Here is a 22,689-nt window from a genome sequence, read left to right on the forward strand (position 1 = left end):
CACCAAAAAATCAACAATTTTACTTAAGAATATTTTATTCAACCAAATGAAATCCAAATTTTTATGAAATCCTTTTTTAAAGCAAAAGTGAAGTGCAACAGAGTGCAAGCAGCAAGTGTCCATCTGTTAGTCCAAATCACTGAAATCAAAGCGCAGTATTATAGTGTGAGAATGACATCACATCCACGTGTTCTAGTCTAATAATAATACAATTATAATCAAAAAACACTTTTTAAAGGAGTATTTACCTGAAATATTATTTACCAGAATTTATTTAGGTGAAAAATGTAAATGCTCAGTATTTCTGAAAAAAATTATAATAATATTAAAAATAATAATAATAAAAAGAATACTTTTCTTTACTATAAAATAAATTAATTGGAGATGCTTTTGATTATTAAAATTTAATGGAACCATAAAAATGGAATGCAGAAAATAATGGAAAACAGAATTTGGTACAGATAAAACTGTAAAACTCAATTAATTAGACAGGCTTTTTGATTAATAAAATTTTATTTAACCATTAAAACAGAGTATAGAAAAATGAAAATGGAAAAAAATGAATTTGGAAATAATTTCATAGGGCCCTATAATTATAATAAGAAAAACATTTGGTAATAAAATAGATGCAAGTGAACAAGAGCTTGTAAAATGACCTAAAATACATATATAAAAGCAATGATGCAATAATAATTAGTTAAACATCAAAAGCAAGAAATCATATGGTTTTATTGAGCAAAACTGTTAAAATACAATGTATTACAAACAATAGAGCTAATGTACATTACGCATTACAACAAAGGCCTGCAGGGGGCACCGACGCCTGACGATTGTTTTTACACATTACTGTACGATCTAATCCTTGTTTAATATTGACCAAGCACCATTTAATTCAAATGTCCACAATCTTTAATATTTGGCCATTTCTTTAGGACAGGAATGCTACAGCCACTGTAATTAAATTAATGTGGACATCAAACCGTGTAAACTCGAGTGAGGGCTTGAGCTTTTACTTTGAAATCGCAAGGTGTTCTCCTGTGTTTGTGTAGATTTATAAATGATTTACCTTACAAATCTGATTAAATGGCGCACGTTGCGTTCCCAGATGACCGTTATAATAAACCCAAACTGCAGAGAAGGGAGTTTGAGACGCTCCACGTGTAAATGATAAGTTTCTGCGGAACTGCTGTAAGACGCACGTACTTAACTACACGCATGTAAATAATTAAAGCACAGATACTGTATTAAAACTGCATTGCAATTAAATCATAGCGTTTGTGAATTCACAATTATGCTTAATTATGATTTTTAAATGGGTTTAATATATCATGCAGCCTTGGAAAATAGTCTAAAAATGTGTTTTATGGATTCTCGTCCGTGAAATGCGCCACTTCCGGTATTTTGCCGGTTAGTCGACGCGAGCAAAATGAAGTCGATGATTTAAAAAAATCGACTAGTCGACTAAAATCGACGAATCGCCACAGCCCTAAAAATAAATACAATTCAAATTAACTAAAATAATAAAAAAACAAATTAAAAAATGGCCAAATTAAAGCAATAATACACTAAAAATAAAATATAATTAAAATAAACAAATGAAAAAGTCAAATGAAATTGAATTATAAAATAAAACAAAATAAAATAAAAAAAAAAACAGTCAACTTAAATGATAAAATAAGATAAAGTAATATAAAATAAAATAAGAGTGAGAAATAAAAACAAGAAAAACTATATTTTATAATATAAATAAAAAAAAAACAATAAAAATCTGCATGCCATTACTGTTCTGGCCTTGGTCAAACAAGCATAAATGATCGATTTTAAGTATATTGTTAAATAACCAGCCTCAAACCTATATTAAAAGGCTGTTATCCAGATGAATGAATTGTAAAACACAGAGAGAAATGATGAGTAAAGATAGTTCAGGCCTCAACACACCCATATAAAAACTTCCTGCTGGATACAATTCACATTTCAAGCATTTTTTCCCACTTTTACTGTGCCATTCCTTTAAAAGCCTGCCGATCCCTCTTTTTGGAAAAGTCTTGTTACCTGAAGCATAGGAAAAGCAGGATTTATAGTGTGACGTCCATCAGTGGGTCTTCACTTCCATGTCTGTGGTCTTGAGATTTTTCTTTCAGCCGCTTAGCAGAAGCACATGCAGTCATGCTCTCTTTAGCAGCTCGATAACATGGCTGGATCCTCACTTATGTATAATCAAAACAGTGCAGTTCTGTCCGCTCCATACAGTCTGACATCATCCACGCCTCTAACAGCGGTTAAAGTTCAAGAGCTTGTCATGTGATAGTTCCATGCTCTTCTGAAATAAAACACTCCAAAGTCCCTCAGAGCTCCAAACTCATCTGCAGGGCTTTCAAAATTTCATACGCAGTGAAACTCAGGCGGGACAATAGTAGCAGAACCTGATCCTCTGGCTGTCTGCCCCTATGGCATCGGCTCAGTAATTCGTGCAAAGAAACAAAGCCGACGGGTTGGAGAGCGTTCTAGAAGACATGGGGGAAGTTAGCGCCCGAGGGACATTCATAATGGTGACCCACAAAAGTCCTTAATAATGTGGCATATCCCATGTAACACAGACAGAGGTTATGTTTGGAATAGCATACTACTATACTAATATTTGTTTAGTATGCATAATATGCATAATATGCAAATTTGTAATAAGCTCAAGACATTTTTTCTCGGCATGGATTAATCTAACAGCCTATAATGCAATCGCACAGCAGAAATAAATGTGACGACAGCCAGCTAGTGGCTAATAATTCTGCATGTTCTCCATGTCTAGTGCAAACATAAGTGATGCTTATGGTGTTTCAGAATCTGCATCACAATGAGACACACGATGAACACACAAACTTCATCTCCAGAGCTGCTCCAAAAGTCACTTCAGCAGATTTAAAATGTTTTATTTGAGAAAAGCTACAGTCAAATACATACAGAAACTCAAAGATCTTCACAATAATCCATTAAAATATACATATACAGAAATATTACTATTGGATACTGAAAAGTACTTTAATAATAATATTAATATTATTTGTAAGGCATATCACACAGCTAAGATGTATATTTTTTATTCATGTTTTATTTTGTACAGTTCTTCAGCATCTTATCTTACAAACAAATAAAAATGCAATGTTTTGTTGTAAATTAATATATTTACATTCGATTACAATTTAAATGTTTAAATTGTTAATCTTTTAAAATTTATTATTTTCATTAGACAGCATTTTTGATGAAAAATCTAAAATAAAAACACAGAATCCAGAAAAAAATCCAGTGGAAAACACAATTTAAGGAAAAATAAAACGGATTTCATGAGTCGCTAAATTAATAAAGAAGCTATTCTGTGGAGTTTATTTGTGAACAAGCAAGATATGGTGGAAGGCTTTTCATGATAAATCGTTTAAAGATTTTCGATAGATACCGATTCCTTGAACGATACTTTTTTTCGATACCAATTTTATGAAATCAGTTTTAACAAGATTACATTCTCAAAAAAACTTTGGTTTTATTTTTTCAGCTTGCTGACATTTATACAGACTCATCTCCTGAGCCACTGCACAAAAGGAACAAAATATATCCAACACAATAAATCAGTGCAAATAATTTTAATAAAGTTCAAATAGTTTTCAGTTAACACATCTGTTAGGCTACATTCACACTAGTGGTGTTCATTTTAAAACGCATAGCTCAGACAGAATCATCGTTTCTATTCATTTATTCTAGGTTGTTAAAGACTTCAAGAAATTGAAAATCTTTATCCACTTTCATAAGTGGGTGTTTTAATTTCTTTCACCATGTGTTTTATTGTTAAATTCTATGTTGTAGTATGTCTAATTATTTGAATGCATAAAAACTCAGTTTATTCAGATTTATTCTTAAAATAGCCTTATGAAATGTTTTATTTTTCCTCAGAAATTCTGTGTTCTGTATCTGGTTTTCAAATGAAGGCATAAAACATTAATTTCACTAATCTTTAAACTTTGATTTTCAATCATTTATTTATTTTGGCTAACAAAGGTTTCCTATTAAAATTAAAGCATGGAAGAAATGTGTGATCATTACTTTAAAAAATAAAGTTTTAATAATTGTAATAGTAGCAGCAGTATGTACATTCTGCTGATCAATAGTAATATATTTCTGCCGCAGTGTCTTCCAAGTTAAACCAAACTTTTATTTTGACGGGTTGCCGTGAATACCTTTACAGTTCTGTGTGTATATGATATGACGCAAGCTTTACTCAAATCAAACGGTAAAATGCTCATAGTGTGACTCTCAGAGCAGTTCTGGAGATGCTGTTCATGTGTTTATGTACTCATTTAGTGAGACGGCAGATGCTGAAATCACCACGAGCGTAACGCGTGCTTCAGTCTGTGTGTAGTAAACAAAACCGTGCGATATAGAGAGCAGACTGCACCATACTCTTTCAAATCGTTCTCGTGGATGTCAAACTCTGATCAATCTGCGCCGCGTCGCTTTAGTCGAACACACCTAGTGCTGCAGGCTTATTGCCTCACTGACGTTGATGAGATTAACCCCTTAGGTAACGAAATTTGGTACCGAACGTCAAGATGTTTTTTGATACTGAATGGTATCGAGGCAATTCGGTCAGTGCCTAAAAAGTATCAAACTCGATACCCAGCCCTATGGACATTAAGTAAATATCATGTTCTATGAAGATATTTTGTAAAGTTCCTACTGTAAATGTATCAAAACTTATTTTTTGATTAGTAGTATGCATTGCTAAGAACTTCATTTGGACAACTTTAAAGGCAATTTTCTCAATATTTTGATTTTTTTGCACTCTCAGATTCCAGATTTTCAAATAGTTGCATCTCGGCCACATTTTGTCCTATCATAATAAACCATACATCAATTTAAAAAATTTAACCTTATGACTGGTTTTACTTACTTTTTACTTTTGTCATTTAGCAGACGCTTTTGTCCAAAGCGACTTACAAATAAGAAAAAGTAACAAAGTAAAAGTTACAACTCTATAAATACTATATACCCACATATTTAAGAAAATAAAGAAATTAAATAAAAATTGACGCATGTATATAACAACATTTCAATAATAAACAAATGAAAACACTAAAATAAAAAGCGATACTTCTGTCCCTTGCCAGTGTCCCTGCCCGGTGCAGTCGCACGGTAGAGTTGATGGTCTTCACACAAAGAGGGCTTCACACGACGGCTGCCGCGGTATAATAACCTTTTTTATACCAATCCAACAAATCACCATTTCAATTCAGCTGGACCCACTTTCCTGTTTATCAGCTAAAAATGGCCAAGCAAGTGCACACACTGACAAGATACGCAATACAGTACGAGACCAAACGCGATTTCAGCACCTCTCAACACAGTGTATATGATAGGTCACATATCATATAATAATGGAAGACAGACAGACAGACAGATAGAGATGAACGGATGGATGTGTATAGCCTACTTAAAAATAATTAGGCATAATTCTATTTCTAATTCTTTAATTTGAAGTTCGGAATATTCAGGATAGCAACATCTCCCACTAGAGCACTGAGGAGCTTTAGGCTCAGTGTCTTGTGAGTGTATGTTTATGTAAGAGAGATGAGTCACAGTAACTCTCCTGTTCCAAGCCTGCAGCCACACACACACACACACACCATTGTTTGAGGTGGTTGTTCCAATATGGCAGTCATGGGCTCAATGATAATTCATGAAGACTTGCAGATATCAACAAAGGCCAAAGCAAACACACTGAACTGGATCGAGAAGTATTTTATTCAAAACAACGGATCAAACCAATTGATGTGACATTTTTCAATTATTGGCACTGGCAAAGCAAACTAAATTATCAACCACAGTTCATTTATAAAAAAAAAAAAAAAAACTAACAAGAGACTCACCCAGATCCATAGCACCACATATCCAGCTCATGATGAAATAACCCTACCAATCCTTCAGTCATTAATAAACCAAATCAGTCACATATTAAAATACACGGCCTCAACTGGACTGCACTTTTGTGAATGCCAACTACAGCCACTCAGAACATATCTGATGTCTAACACACATGAAAAAGTGCTAAGATTCACCACTGGCTCATCAATAAAGATTTAGCATAATAAAGCAGCTTCCACATCAAGATCACTTTTAAAGAAGACATTACAGAATAGCATTTGCAGAAATTAAACAAGCCACAATGGAACCAATAAAGTGTTATTGGCACATTGGAAATCCATTACATTTCCTATGAGTAAAGTGGAAACAATGTCCCAGTTCTGGTTGTGGTGCTCTGCTGCAATCTGTGATCAATTACAGTGGGAAAGAAATCAAGTTCACCTAATGGAGGAAACAGGACATCTCCATCCAGTGCTTGACTTTCTCGCCCTCCAGATGGAAAATAAAAACAATCAGCAGCGGCACAGCCCTCGATGACGATCACATCTCTCTCGTTTCCCGGCCCTCAATAAATCTATCCATTCCTGCTCACAGAGCAACAACACAGATCTCTCTGAAAGAGGCTAAACGGACAGTATCAAGTGGAAAGAGTGAAGACATTTTGCTGAGAAACTCTAAAAGGAGGGGAGATTTCTTAAGCAGATGTCTTTTGTCAACTAGCTGGAAAGAATTTCAGCAGGCAAGTGGGACGTAACGCTTTTAGAGAAAGGATTTCTCAGGCTGCCTTTTTGACCTTAAACTGCAAGTAAAAGCCCTGACCACAAACGCATACAGCAGTCCCTCGAATGCATCTTCTAATAAACAGAAGAGCGCACAGACACATGCCGCTAACACCAAACACACATCTCCACTGGCCTGGCTGAGCTCCAGAGGCAAGCTCACACGTGTGGCTTCTATAAATACATCCACAAGCGGGATGTGAACATGCGACTGGGTCGAGAGCTTGGCTAAGGAGCTCCACCGCCGTCACGGGACACAACTGATGCTTGCTGAACAGGCCAAGCGGATGAGAAAATTGAGAGCGGAGCGAACAGAGATCGGACAGTAGGCTTGTGCAACTGCAAATAATTCATATAAAACAAGTAAATAATTTCAGCAGGACTAGCAAAATCAACGTGTGACAAATTAATTCATCTGAATAAATAATGTGGGCTAGGAGAAATATATTAAGTATTTCCATATACATACTTCCCTTTTTATATATAAATTTTTCTACATTATTTACATATACATACATTTGTATATATTTATATATATACAAATCGCGATTCTTCTCAGTGCAATACGATAATCGATATCTGGCGCCAAATATCGATATTTTAATGAATATAATAAGGCGCTCCAAATAGATTCCCCTGTTCACAGAGTCTACAAATGCGTGGAAATCGCGGCCGCGCCATTTCCAGCTTCTATCCAAAAGCGCTCTGAGCAACCATGATGCGTGTTCTCTATGAAGATGGGGAAACACGAGGAACCAAAGGATAAACAGATTTCCAGCCACTGTATTAGCTTTACTGCTATATATATGTTTATGGAGATGAAAACTATCTGCCCCAGAACAGCTATTAGTGTGGACCATAGGCACCGATCACTTTATTATTGCAGAGCGCATATTCAGTCCGTGAGTAGCCTCTCCGCTCGGATCGCAGGTGCGAGAGACAGCACTGCCAGTGCATCCAGTTTTATGTGAACAACACTGGATGCTCTCCCTCTCTTTCAGATATTACAAGTGCGCATTGTGCAGTGTGAACAGTGGGCACCGACTGGCAGAAACATAATTCTGCACCTATGGCATGGAGGACGAAACAAAACCATGTCAGAGACATAATGCGGTGCAGAAGTGTGCAGTGTGTGTGCTTGCCGCGCGTCTACATTTAAAATAATGAACCTGAGCACGGGGCTCCGTTTTTATGATGAGAGGAGTAGAAAGGTTGAAAAAGCACTTCCAGGTAAATTTTGAAATGTGCCAGGTAGGGGTGCAACGGATCAAAAAACTCACGGTTCGGATCGTTTCTCGGATCAGAGTCACAGATCGGATAATTTCTCGGATCGGCAAAAAAATAAAATAAAAAATATGACAAGACAAGACAAATAAACATAAGTTTGTCTTTTTGTTTAACACTTTTAAATTATTAAATTAAAATATATAAAATCAACTTAAAGTGCACAAGGCATAATATCTTCTTTTTAACAATGAAAAACAACTTAAAGTGCAACATAAAAAGGCACATCATCTTCCTTGAAACATGGATAGTGAAATAAAGCCTATGTCCACATCATCAAAGAAAAATAAAAGAAAGCAAAGCAAGCATACCTGAGCTTATAATTTCAAATCCTTTTTCAAAAAGACAAGGATGTCTACATTGTCTGGGGAGAGTGTAGACCTCTTTGCAGTCACTATGTCACCTGCTGTTGAGAACACTCTCTCGGAAGGAACTGAAGAGCCTGGCACAGCGAGATAGCATCTTGCCATCTTGGCAATATGAGGGTATTTACACTCATTGCTTTTCCACCATGTCAGTGGATCACCATCCACTGTAATGCCGCTTGCTGCCAGGTAGGATGCCACCTCCTCTTTGATGATGTCAGCAGGAGTCTTGCTGTCCATGTCTTTGCTGGCAAAGGTCTCTCCAAAAAGCTCTGCCATCGCCGACTTCTTTTGTGGAGGAGATGTGTCCAAGTTTGCTCCTGTTGGCTCTGCAGCTTGACCCTGCAGAAAAAAATTAGTTGATAAATTAAACCTATTTATTTTCATGTTTCATAGACATGAAAATGTGGCAATAACATTTAATAAAAGCCATTATTACTGAAAATAAAAAATTTATTTAAATTTATAATTTTTAAATAATATGTTTTTTCTTTACCTCACAGTCTTCAGTGCCCAGACTGCTCACAATCTCAGTGGTGAGGTCACTGTATGTCCTCTGGCGTAGGGCAGGGTCCATGTGAGACAGGGACTTGAACCTCGGATCCAGGGCAGTAGATCTATGAAGGTATAGGTAGAGTAGGGGGTGAAGTGTATCTGGGCTTCAGGTCCTCTCTAATGGCAGTCTTGACATCGCGAGTGATGGTGCCGTCTTCCACACTTGGAGCCATGGATTGTAGAATCCTTGTTTTCAGCAGCAGGGTCATTGACACAGATGGTGAAGTTTCAGTGCTGAGCAGAGATGTAACAGTTTTGAGGGGTTTAAGCACCTGGAGGACCTCCTCTGCCACTCTCACATCATCATCAGACAGGGTGATGATGTCTTTGATATTTTTCTTCAGGGTCTTGTCGGTCAATGCAGAGTATATATCTGCCTGCTGCTCCAGATAACGCTCCAACATATCATAAGTGGAGTTCCACCTTGTTGGGACATCATGTAAGAGCTTATGAGTAGGCAGCTTTAGCATTTCTTTGTCTTAAGCACATGAGCAGCTGTTGTGCTTCGGTGGAAGTAGGAAACCACCTTCCTGATCCTCCCAAGGAGGCGGTCCATCCTATTGACTGAGATTCCCTTCTGTGATGCCAAATTCACTGCATGTGCAAAGCACCCTATCTGTGGGCCCAGTCCTGCCTCATTCACTGCATTTATTTGATTTTTGGCATTATTAGTTGTGACTGGTATATTAGTACTGTGCCTCTTTATCTTCCATTCCTCCACTGCTTGTGTCAGTACCTGCGCAAGATGAGTGCCTGTGTGACTCTCGTAGAGGGGGCGTGTCTGCAGCACTGGGCTTCTCATCTCCCAGTCTGCTGTGATGAAGTGAGCGGTTATCGTCACATAGCTCTCCGTTCCCCTGGACGTCCACCCGTCTGTCGTGAGTGCAACAGAGGATGCTCGAGATAGTTCATCCACAACTTTTTTCTTCTCCTGCTCATAAAGATCTGGCACAATCTTTTCGTTGAAGTGGGTGTGCGACGGGATGTCGTAATGGGGCTCAAGCAATTTCAGCATGTGTTTAAAGCCCTCGTTTTGCACAACCGAATATGGCCTCATGTCTGCACCTATAAACACACCGATAGCGTTTGTGATGGCTTTAGCCCGGTCTGATTGTGCAACAAGGGGCTGCTTAAATGCCGCGGTGATAAGCGGTTGTTGAGCAGCCTTTGTTTTTTTCTTTTTCATAAATCAATCCGCGGATCACGTGTGTGCCGAACCGAAGATATTGATCCGAACGGATCACAGATCAATGATGATCTGTTGCACCACTAGTACCAGGTTTATATTCTATCCATCTAGTTTTTTTTTTTTTTTCTGTTTGATAAGCAGTCAAATCTGTTTGTTTACACACAGAGAAAAAGAAAAGTGTAAGCTTTTAATAAGTCCAAGAATAAAATGAGCCTACTCAACATGTTAAAATTGATTTACAGAACTTTTTTTTGCTGTTTTCTAACAGTTTGGAGTTGAATAAAGAAAGAAAACTTACACTTAACCTTTTCATAGGCATTTTGTTTATACAGATATCGTGATGTATCATTATAGGATTTTCTAAAAATATATCGATTATCGCAGAACCGCTCTATCGTGGTATCGTTATCGTGAGCCATGTATCGTGATTATATCGTATCGTGAGGTACCCTGCGATTCCCACCCCTAATATATACACACATTAAATTAATAATTGAAAAATTTATTTAAAAAAATGTGTTAAACCTTAATAATTAAAAACATAAAAAGTAACATTTAAAACAATAAGTGTATTATATGTATTAAATTATACAAATAAATGAATTTATAATATTTTATACATGTGAATTAATAAATATATTTGAAATCGCATACATTGTATAAATATTCTATGTATATTAAAGTATATCTATATTAGTGTATTTATTTATTTATGTTACATCACTTACATAATTTAATGCATTATTTAAGTGTCATTTGTGTTACCATGATGGTATTTTGCATTTGTGCATCTTCTATATAAGCATTAAGTAAAGATGATGATGATGATGATAATCATAATAATAATAATAATATTACAAAATAACAATAGCTATTATTATTATTATTAATTAAAATGAATAATTATTAAATATATACATAAAGTTATCGAATGAAAGAATAATTAAATGAAACAGCTATTACTACTATTATAATCATTGATTAAAAGCGGTTAGTAAATAATTAATAACAATAGCAATTATTCATAAATTAATATTTATTGCATTATTTTAGTGTCAAGTGTTACCATGATGGTGTCTTGTATTTGTGCTTCTACATATTAGTATTAAGGTAATAATAATAATAATAATGATGATGATAAGGATTATTATTAATATAACTTATTAAATAAATTAAAAAAACATCAATCATTAATAAATTAGTTTTTATGGCATTATTTGTGTCATGTGTTACCATGATTTTGTTTTTTATTTGTTCATCTACATATTAGCATTTATGTCAGCTTCTGATTCATCGGTTGTCTTTTTCTTCAGCACTTGTCTCTTTTGTGGTGGTTGTCAGTATTTTATAGAGGTACAAAACTGATTTGAAGTATTTCAGTAGGCTGGCACATTAACTTTTGCACCCTGTACATTTAAAGTTAAATGTGTAGAAAGTAAAATGTTCCTACTGTTTTTTTTGTTTGTTTTAAATCAGGTTCTGGCAACCACACTTGCCTTTTTTACTGTCTGTCTTATATTATATAAATAAATATATATATATATATATATATATATATATATATATATATATATATATATATATATATAATAACTAAAATATTGCAAAAATGTGCTGTGTATTACATTTTGTATTAAATCAAATTTCAATGTATGATTTAATAATACATAATAAAACAACTAACATAAAACATTGCAAAATTGAATATGTAAATATATAAATATATATAAATATGAGTGTGTGTGTATACAAGTTAATTTATACATTTTATACATAATATTTTAATACATAATATAAATATGCTTTTATTAGTAGTAATGTAATGTACTTTACAATAAAATATTATAATATTATAAAATATTATAATAAATATTACTACATTTCCAAAATAGTAATACAGGCCATTTTTTTTGGGGGGGGGGGGGGGTGCTCACTAGCTGATCCGACTAACAGGCTAGTCAATTATTAAACAAGCAGTCAACAATCCCTGAGCCATCCCTAACAGAGAGGGGTTAGAGTACAGAAATAAGGTTCAGTCATTAATGTATCTAGCCACAGGGTGGATTTAGAGACACAGCTGAGACTCAAGGTGTGCGGTCCCTCATCCCTGCCAGAGTTTATGGAGCTCTCTGCCATTTCTGCCATTTAAGCGTCAGCTTTATTCAGCGAGCACTTCCACGTTAAATGAGGAGAGCAGTAAAAATCTTTTAAAGCCCCAAAAACGGCACAGATGCCCACAGCACACACCTTGTTTCCACGTGAGTTGGTTTAACAGGTCCTGCCAGCAACGAAGGCTGCAGGGAAGCGTTCGGCATGAGAGCCATCTGCTTCACGGATGCCTTCCGTTAAACGATTTTTATAGCCGGTGATACATGCACAGTCAAACATAGCATTCATATGGTGGTAGGAAATCCCCCTCCGTCAACAAGACCATCAACATCCCTCTTCATGAATATAATAAACACCAGCAGTGCCGAGCATCCGATTACTAACTACACAACCGCTTGGCTCTAAACCCAGGATGGCAGTTCAATACCGGTACGCTATGGAGCCTTTTAACTAAATGAGTAGAATGCAGGTGAACGGTCAAGTTGGTGCACTTGGCTGGCATATACCTAGATGTCAATGTAATGAAAGCTGTCTGGATTTGGTGACACTCAGACTAATGCTGTAGAAATGGAGCAGATGGAGGCGGATGAGACCCGCGAGACCCCTACGGTGCCTGTGCTCATCTCTCGTCTCAGACAGTCTGCTGTTTGTGCAGCATCACCAAAATCCAATCAAAAATCAATAACTGCCCGGGGCTCAGTGAATCACGCACAAAATGTAATTGAGGCCTTTGGGCCATGAAAAAATAAAAGCTATTAAAATCTGATAAACAAAGTGGGAATCACTGCCATCACAACTGAAAAGAATATTGTGTGTTAAAGCAGTGCACATTTAGATTTACTGATATAATATTGTAGTTTGTTAATATTTTGAATGAGACTTTATTTTTTGTTAATTTTTGTCATTTTGTTGCATGTTTTTAATCTTTTTTATTTTTACACAGTTTACAAAGTTTTTTAGTCTATATAATGTTTTCTTTATTATTTTAGTTTTAATTAAAGAAATTTAAGGTAAACAATTATTTCTGTAATTTATTTTTTATTTAAATTTTAAGCTATAATAATACTGGTTCAAATACAATTTGAGTACCACTCGACAACCACAGAAAATAATGTAGACTAATTTTTTTAGTTTATAAAAACTGAACTAAGTAAAACAACATTACAGACTTTTATGTGCATTTACGCATTTTTGTTAATTTTTACAACCTAGGTGACTGTTTTCTGTAAATTAGTTTTCTTAAATTATTCTCTTTGATTCCATCCGGAATATTTTGCAAAATCAAAAGGCTTTGCTTACATAAAAAAAAAAGCACAGAGCATCATTGTGACATGTGGTGAGATAACACGTGTAAATACGCAACGTGCATTTGCTAAATAACCGAGAAAATAATCAGAAATAAAGGAAATGATACAACCACGGAACAAAAACCAGCATAAAAGCCCAGATCTGATCCTCCACTAATTCCCGTCATACAACATTTGGTCACTAACAGTCAAACTAACAGCCCACGTGTCAGTTCCTCTGAACAAGCACAGGCAAATGTTGTTTTGGTCAAGTGAATCAGTGAAATCAGCAGCTGTAAGCCTCAGCTCTCAGAGATTTTATCACATTATGTGCATGTTTTTATAAGTGATATAGAGAGTTACCTTATATAATATCTCACCAGGTTGAGCAAAGAATCGATAGAAGCTTTTTCCGAGATTAAACCATGACAAATATTAAATAATCTTTAAACAGGACTTACTCTGATCGCCGCCGAGCTTCCATGCCATCTGGTAAGAAGAGCTTGATGGTTGACACTATACAGCCATGAGTGACTAAAACAAGAAGAGAAACATAAATTAAGGATGACAACAGTGGTTACACAAAATAGCATTATTTTTTAAGAATTTAAACAAAGCTACAGGTTATCCTAAGCATAAACAGGTCATGAAAATGTACTAATATAAGGCTGCCTAAGATGCCTTCATCATCAAAAATATCCAGAGACTGATAAGAATTCTTGACGTTCTGATGAGACGCAGCAACTTGTGCCACAACAACCAACGCAAAGACTTAAATGCACAACACCCAAATGTGACCGGAACCAAGTTTCCAAAGAAAACTGGAACCTAATTTCAGTACCTCACAAGTTAAAATACAGATTATGTTCATGTTCATGTGTACTTTCGCTTTGTTATGAAGTAATGTTTGCCTTCATTCCTTCTAAAGGGTAAGTTACTTTGCATTTGTATCTGATTGTGAAAGCGTCCCATTGCATGTATTTGAGTTACGACACATCCAGAGCAGCAACCAGCCAGCGGTCTTGGGTTTCAAAAACCTTCTCTGCATTACAGCATCTTTAAAAAAAAATGTAGTATGCAACGGCTGAATTTGTGTGAACGTGATTCTAGACCCATAATAAAATTTAAACATGCAATTTTAAATTTAATTGATTTATAAAAATAGTATGTTTATTTTAAATATTCAATATATTGTGTATTTTTAATATTTATGAAGTAGTTAAAATACAATATTTAATATTATATATGTATAAAATATATTGTAGCACATATCATACATTTTAAATATGAATATTGATTTCTAAAAATAAAAAGTACAAAATTCATATATAATTTTTTTTCTCAAAATCAATGTGTGTATTTAATTATATATCTAATTTATATCTAAATATTATGTATAAAAATTATAAAAAATAAAAATGATGCATAGTTTCATATCCAGAAAGCAACATTTATATTTACACATCCACATCTGCATTACAGACAAATGCAAAGATGGATCATGTTTCATTATTGCGGCCAACACTGACAGGCTTTTCTCACCTTTCCGGGTGTTCTCGGTCACATCCACCCCAAACTGAATTATGTCACCGGAGAGCACCTCACAGGGAGGGCTCTCCTCCGACCCTCGGCTCAGACGCTGGCTGTTGATGAAGGTGCCATTGCTGCTTTTGGTGTCCTGGAGATAGAACTGTGAAGAGAAGAGAGACAGAAAGATATGTCACTACAATGAAGTAGGGCTGTGTATTGGCAAGAATCTGGCGATACGATACGCATCCCGATACAGGGGTTGCGATACGATATATTGCGATACATTGCGAGACTGTAAGCAAGGCGATATATTGGGATATTTCTTATTTTAGGAATAGGATATATTTTTAGGTAAGCTGTCATTAAGAACACACCATCATATGCAAACCTTAGCAAAAAATAAATAAATAAAAATAGTTTAACCAGAACACACTGGGATCTGTATTTGCAATAATCAGTCCCTATAACATTCAACATTATTGAACCACTTTTTGTGCAGTACGAGTAAAGGGGGAAATATTCAAGTGCTTGCATGATTCTTTAGTTAAATGTATGTATAAAATGTATTTTATAAAAAGAAAATATATATTTATAGACTCTACTTTAAAGGTTAACAGTTTAAGTTTACAATTGTGACATACAATGTCATAACATTTGATCTGAACAAAACATTATATCTGCTTAATATCAATGAAAAATAAAGTGCTTGCAGGATTCCTAAACAAAACAAAACAATTGTAAAACAATCAAATAAATACAGATGTTAAACATTCTGAGAACGTTTTAACTTGGATTTCACAGGTTTTTCAGTTTGTGTTTATGTTCCGCATGGAATCGCCGAGACCGCGACGCGAGCACCGCCCCAACTGCACAAAACTCCCCCGAATTACGAGAGAAAGCTGCAGCTGAGCTGCGACTCTACCGCCTGCCGGGCCCCACACAAAGGCTCTCCAACACGGGACACGGCAAGCAGCAGAACCGAGGTTGCGCTCGCGCCGCGGTCCCGGGGCGGACATTATCACAAAAGCCCAGATGGCGCCACATTTCAGCTTTGTACACCGAAACGAGAGCTGGAACAATTCTTTCATCCTCCATTACTGGCAGCGAACTATATTAACGCTAACATTAGTGGAGTGCCCTGATGCTAGTATTTCCTGTCAGTCACTGCTTAAGTTCAGAGATGAAGACTGATATCTAGCGGTCGGGATATGAACTCAAAACGAATCAACTGCCATGAATCTTCTATGATTTTTTTTTTTTTTTATATCGATATTCCGTTTTGGAGAATCAATACAGTACCGCCAAACACAATATCGCGATACTCACGTGTATCGATATTTTCTAACACCCCTACAATGAAGAGTGCAAAACAAATGTCATAGCTGAAAGGCAGCGATGGTTAAAAAGAGGAAGTACTCAAGATAAACTTGCAATGACCAAGACGAGAAACAATCAGACTACATTTAATGCAGTTTATAGAGGTCGACAGTTTCATTGTTACAGTACAGCTTATAACACATTCTTAATGCAGTAGAGAAACATAAAACCTATAACTTGACTAAACTGGTAACTAGACACTAGTTATTGTGTACTATCACTGTGAAAAATAGTTTCAAACAGGTAGTAGTGAAACATAAAAAGCTTATAATTTAACTAGACTGGTAAAATTATACACTTCAGTTTTGTTATTGTTTAAAAAAAAAAGTATTAAAAATTGTTTTATTTAATTAAAATTAAGCCAATATAAAAATAAAATACAAATATTTGATGGAAAAACTCAAATGTTGCTTCAAAAATGTTGCCTTCACTATACAGAAATATATATATATATATATATAAAAAAATAAAAAAAGAGACAAAAGCACAAAAGTTAAACTAAAATGAAAACTGAAAATAAAAATTAAAGATAATGCAAAATATTAACAAGTACTATAAAATTATAACTGTTGACTTTAACTGAAATAAGTACAGAAATTGCAAAAAAAAAAAAAAAAATGCATAAATAAATTAAGCAAAAAAGGACAAAAGCACATAAAATTACTAACATTTAAATTAAAATGAAGACTGAAAATAAACGATTGCTCAATTTATTTCTAAAAGTACATAACATTATAACTGTTGTCTTTAACTGAAAAGTTCAAGTGCTAAAATTACTAAAACCTAAATTAAAATAAAAACTACAATAACATTTTTTTAATAAACACTATAATAGTAAATAAATAATGTTAAAATAAAACCAGCACCCATCTGACATATGTACTGGCTTACTGATCAAATATCACTAATTAAGCGTTATCTGACCGAAAGTCAAATCAAAAGCATCCTCTACTTAAGTTACAGATTCAAATTTGTTTTGGCTGCTTAAAATAACCAATACTGCCCTTATGTGTTGACCAGGCAAGCTCTCAACTCATTTACTCCGCCAAGTTCAACATCCCTGATCAGTTTGAGCTACACACCTAATAATAAACAGCCATCAAGGGCGCCAGAGAACTGGCTTTGGAGCGTCATGAATTGTAATTGTTTCATGTACTCTGTTGAACTCCCTTCATTCAGAATGAATGCTGCTGAATTTCCTCTTGGATGGATGAATAGACTTACTGTCAAACACAACTACAGTATGAGTGACATTCATTATTTCCGTCCAACGCCAGCATCCCACATCAAGCTTCACATGTGGGCTTCGCTGCTAACAGGTTCATCTGGTTAAACCGCAGGATGAATGTGGTCTCCTTCAATGCAATGAAATCAAGGTTATGACTTGATAAGACTTGTTTAACATCCATTTTACTTCACATTATGCTACTGATTGGCCATATGATCCAGCAGGGGTCGAGCGCTATCACATCCTCCATCATAGAGGGAGTGAAATGTGATGTGTTTGTCTGACGTGTATTTTGGCATGGAGAATGCATGACATTGGTGATGCATCTGTTCATAAGTAACCAGCTCATTTAGAGAAAACACAGATTAGCTCATGTGCATAAATAATTAGGCTGGTTTGATTCAGAAATACATCTTAATCAAAGCCATGCAACAGAAACGTAATGTAGAACTGCCTCTGGTTCAGTTTGATCCGTCACATATAGCTGGATGCAACATAGGGTACTTCTATTTTTCTAAGTGACTTTAAAAACACAGACCTAAGTAAGTGTACAAGCAAACTAGAAAGAATGGAGAAGCACAAATGACATAGCATATTCCCTCCTATTTCCTCTTGCTAACTAACGGTTGTGCTGACTGTATTCTGAGGTTATTGTGGTCGCAGATCTCTGTTTTACGTTTGTTAAATTTTCTAAAAGCCCATAATGATAATGTCACTTATGCATAAGCAGTAAAAATTAGATTAATGAAACTTGATAGGCAGCACTACATGACAGCAACATATAAGCAACAAAAATATTATCATTTATACTTCAATTAGATATTAACAAACAATATCTACTGATATCTTAAGAATTATTTAGTAAACATTAAAATACAGGCACTATTAAAAATACATGTGAATTACATATGCAGGGAAATATTTTTGATAATGAAACCCCTTTGACATTAAATATTTTCTTCAAATAAACCCTGAGATTTAAGTCAATTAATATTTCAATTTAACAACACACATGTTCAGGCTTCTCTGATGTTGGTTAACAGTCACATGCAGGAAAACAATTTTAATTGCCTTTTTTAAATATTTAAAAATAGTATTTTAAAAATGTATTATTTTGAAAATGTCATTTATTTGTTTACATATTAGTGCTGCATTATGTGGTCAAATTATACTTTATCATATATGGTTTCAACTGCAATATAATAAACATTCAGGCAAAAAGTCCACAATATTATTATCATTGATAATAATAATACAATTATTTTATTACAAATATTTTTACTCTATAAAAATAATTGTACTTTAAGAAATTAGTATTTTATAATTTTATTTTACACCAGTTTAAAACAATACTGTCAGACGAACTTCAATCTACTTTACAACTGTTCTAGGGGTCGACAGATATGTGTTTTTCAGGGCCGATGCCGATACCGATTATTACAGACCAAGTAGACCGATAACCAATATATTGAACCGATATATATGTCTGGTGTAAAAATGAAAATGAATGTCAAAATTAAGAATAACAAGGGCTCTGACAAAAATGGCCTTCCCTAGTGTTGGTTGCACTTCTTACTCTTGTCTTCACCCATGCATCCATCTACAATAAGGGTCATATATAAAGAGAGAGTTAAAAGTGGGGCCACTGCATGCTTCATGATTAAGCCTATGAATACTAAATACTACAGCTAAACAGCTTGGGGAAATGTAAATATTTGGCTTCAATAATTTACATGTTAGAAATGTGTAATAGCATAACCTCTCATAATTCTTCATTAATTATTTTCGGTTGACTAAATCATAACCTACAAGAGGGGACTATTCAAATCATCATCTAATGCACATCAATTGATTAATTTAAAAAGCGCAATGTATATAATACGTGTAAATAATTTAATTGTCTTCATAGCTCCATTGTAGAAGTTGTGAAGACAACCGCAACTATTTTAATGAAACTATAACACTAATAGCCTGTTATAGGCACACTTGGTTCAATAGCCTATTGAAATGTCCCAATTTCCGTCATCCTAATCTTGGCCTATGTGACAGTATCTTAATCTTGGCCTATGTGACAGTAATTTCCATTAGTTTTCATTTACAGTGCAGTGCAAATGAAGGCATAAAACATTAATTTAATTTATCTTTTAATCAAATGAGAGTTGAACTCTATTTTTTGGCAAACAAATGGGTTTACTATTAAAATTAAATCATGGAAGAAATAGCGTATTATGTGATTGTTCTTTTAAACAAAAGTTGTAATAATTGCAGTAGTATTAGTAAATAAATCGAACTTTTATTGTGACGGGTTGCCATGAGGACCTCTTAAGTTTCTGTAGCCTATTTATGATATGACGATCGTTTTACTCAAACGAAACAGTCAAATGCTCATGAAGTAACTCTCAGAGCAGTTCTGGGGATGATGTTCATATATTTATGTCCTCATTTAGTGACATGGCAGATGCGGAAAACACCGCGAGCGTCGCGCACTTCAGTGTGTGTGTGTGTGTGTGTGTGTGTGTGTGTGTGTGTGTGTGTGTGTCAAAACCGCGCGTCTGTGCCATTCACATATACAGAGACACGCCGAACATGCAGAATTCATATTTAAATAGTCTTTTTGCAGCTTAATGTTTACAGATAGTCCATATCATGAGTCGATTTAAGTGTACTGACCTACTTTTGATTAATTCATCCAAACTTTGACTAATTCCGTGACTCCGCGTTATACAGTAAATGCTATTTATATGACTGGATTCCGCGATTCCCCCTGCGTTTCCCCCATCTCGGAAACCATAAATAGATAATATTGAGGTTTTTACAACTTCAGTGTAGTGGATTGTAATTTATTGCAACTTGAGCAACGTCTGCTGCTGCCTTTGAGAGATAACTGATGCATGATGAAACAGCACCAGTTAGCATGCGCTTTCGGTGTGAGAGCGCCTTTAGTCTTCCACGTTGATTGGTCGGACTCCTGACTCTCAACAAATCAGATGCGCGGTGGGCGGAGATTGCTCTAGGCCACAGAGTGGTGAGTTCTGACAGGCTGCATCAGAGCCAAATAGCGCGTTTCAAAATTAAATAATTTTATCGTCACATCGGTTTTGAAAATGGCCGATACCGATTATCATAAAAATTCTTAATATCGGTGCCAATAATCGGCCAGGCCGATAATCGGTCGACCCCTAAACTGTTCTCTCATTTTTTTTCACTCAGCCTTTCTTGGTAGTGTAATATACTTAATGTGTGATTCCTAAACTATAATTATAAAGTCAAATGGTAGCAACTTAGGGAGGAACACTTCTCCTCGCCTTCATTTATCAACAGCTGGAGTGTTAAAGATTGATTAAAAATGCTGGGACACTGCACTAATGCACCTGCATGTGTCACAGAGACTGTCAAGTGTATACTACACAGGGGGTGAGTGCAAAACAGAAAGAGAGAGAACGAGTGAGTGAGAAAGAGAGAGGGCTGATTTTTCTGTCAGGTATTCGCCCCCACATCCCATCGTCAAAGAGCACATTAGCATTCCTAAAGAGATTCGATGCTGCCACCAGCCTTCTGCCTCTAACACAAATCTGATTTCAACTTATTCAGCAGCACATCTCACACAGGTGCCAGTATTCCTGAGATCAGTGTGAAGGTCATCAATCATCCTATAAGAAATCTTTTTATATTCTACCTAACTGAGTCCATGTGCAGACTGGAACTATTTTGAGTGCAGGTTTTATATAAGCTGTACAGAAAGGCAGTATTAAACAAGAGCAGAGACGATTTGTGCAATTAACACTTCCAACACTGATAATTAAAAGGAATCATGGGAAGGAAGGAGGTGGAACATCAACTTCAGTTCTGCTGGTAGAATGGTTTAAGCAAGACATTTCTACTCTAGTTGGACGGTTATGCCTGTTTAGAGAGTTAGAATGGTCAAATACAAGATACGAATGCTTCTTTATTACAATTAAATAAGAATGCAATATTAACAAATTAAATTAAAATGTCTTAATGTTTTCAAAAAGTAGCCTTCAACTTTCTCAAAATAAACAATAAGTTTTTACTCAAGTCAATAGGTTTGACATTCAATTAATGTCTGCAAAGAAGTCTTGAATCTCCAAACACTACAATCATAAGCTATGTTCATATCACCCAAATCCTATTTTCCACATATCCTATTCAAACATATGGTTTCATATTATCTAATGAGCACAAACAAATGAGCAAACAATAAAAAAAATTATTAAAATTGTTAATGTCTGTATTATTTTCCTAAACTACAAATAAAATCATAAAAGAGAACTGAAACTTGTTTTATTTCTGCTAGTTGCAAAGGCACTTTAAATACCAAAAACTAAAATAAAAACTATAGACAGAAAAAAATAAACAAATTAAAACAAATAAAAACAATTAAGGAGAAAACCAGAAATATAAAACTAAAATTAAACTAAAAATTTCAATAACTGGTGTCTCCCTTAATTATATCAGCCAAAAGCCACAAGATTTATTCCATGAGAACAGCTCTGAAAGCCAACGCTGAGATCTTGAAGGAATGCAGAGTTTAAGCTTCAAAAGCAAGTCTAAACCTAACTCACTCCTACCTGAAAAGAGCTCCATCCAGGGATGGAAAACAAACGGCCCGGCTGAGGAAATTAACATCGATCGCACAGGCTGTGTAAAGCAGGTCAGCTATAGCAAAGACACTAACCCGTTAAGCTTGGTTACTAATCAGCAAGTCAGGCAATAAAGCACCCTTAACCTCAATCCTCAAGAACCAGGCAAATCAATATGAACCTGGAAAGCTTAAATCTTCTCATTCATGCTGGAAATGTGATGCAAGTCAACACACATGTGAACAAACTCCTTGCAAGTCAAATTTGAGCAAACCTGAATGATCTACTGCAGCAAAAACACTCTATATACTATAAACAGATAATGCACCAGTTTTCTCTGAACGCTCGATCAGACCCAGTGGAGTAGTGTTGTCAAAAATATCGATATTTCGATAAATATCGATACTGAAATATCTGAACGGTACCAATATTAATTTCCCGAAGTATCGATACACCGATACTCACTTCTCTCCAAAGGCGCG

General features: G+C 35.2%; 1 protein-coding gene across 7 annotated transcripts in view; it reads right to left on the bottom strand.

Annotated features, from left to right (window-relative positions):
- Positions 1 to 22,689, bottom strand: part of slmapa (sarcolemma associated protein a) — a 74,268-nt gene that overhangs the window by 35,243 nt on the left and 16,336 nt on the right. For 6 of the 7 annotated variants that reach the window (XM_079397080.1, XM_079397078.1, XM_079397081.1 and 3 more), the window contains exons 2-3: positions 15,014 to 15,161; positions 13,933 to 14,005 (exon numbers count right to left, since the gene is read on the bottom strand). In XM_079397080.1, coding sequence (XP_079253206.1) covers positions 13,933 to 14,005; positions 15,014 to 15,161 — 221 coding nt within the window. Of the gene's footprint in view, positions 1 to 2,052; positions 2,366 to 13,932; positions 14,006 to 15,013; positions 15,162 to 22,689 lie in introns of those variants that run through there. The other variant, XM_079397083.1, reaches the window with a different exon arrangement.

Source organism: Barbus barbus, assembly GCF_936440315.1.
Source record: "Barbus barbus genome assembly, chromosome: 37".
Lineage (NCBI taxonomy): Eukaryota > Metazoa > Chordata > Actinopteri > Cypriniformes > Cyprinidae > Barbus > Barbus barbus.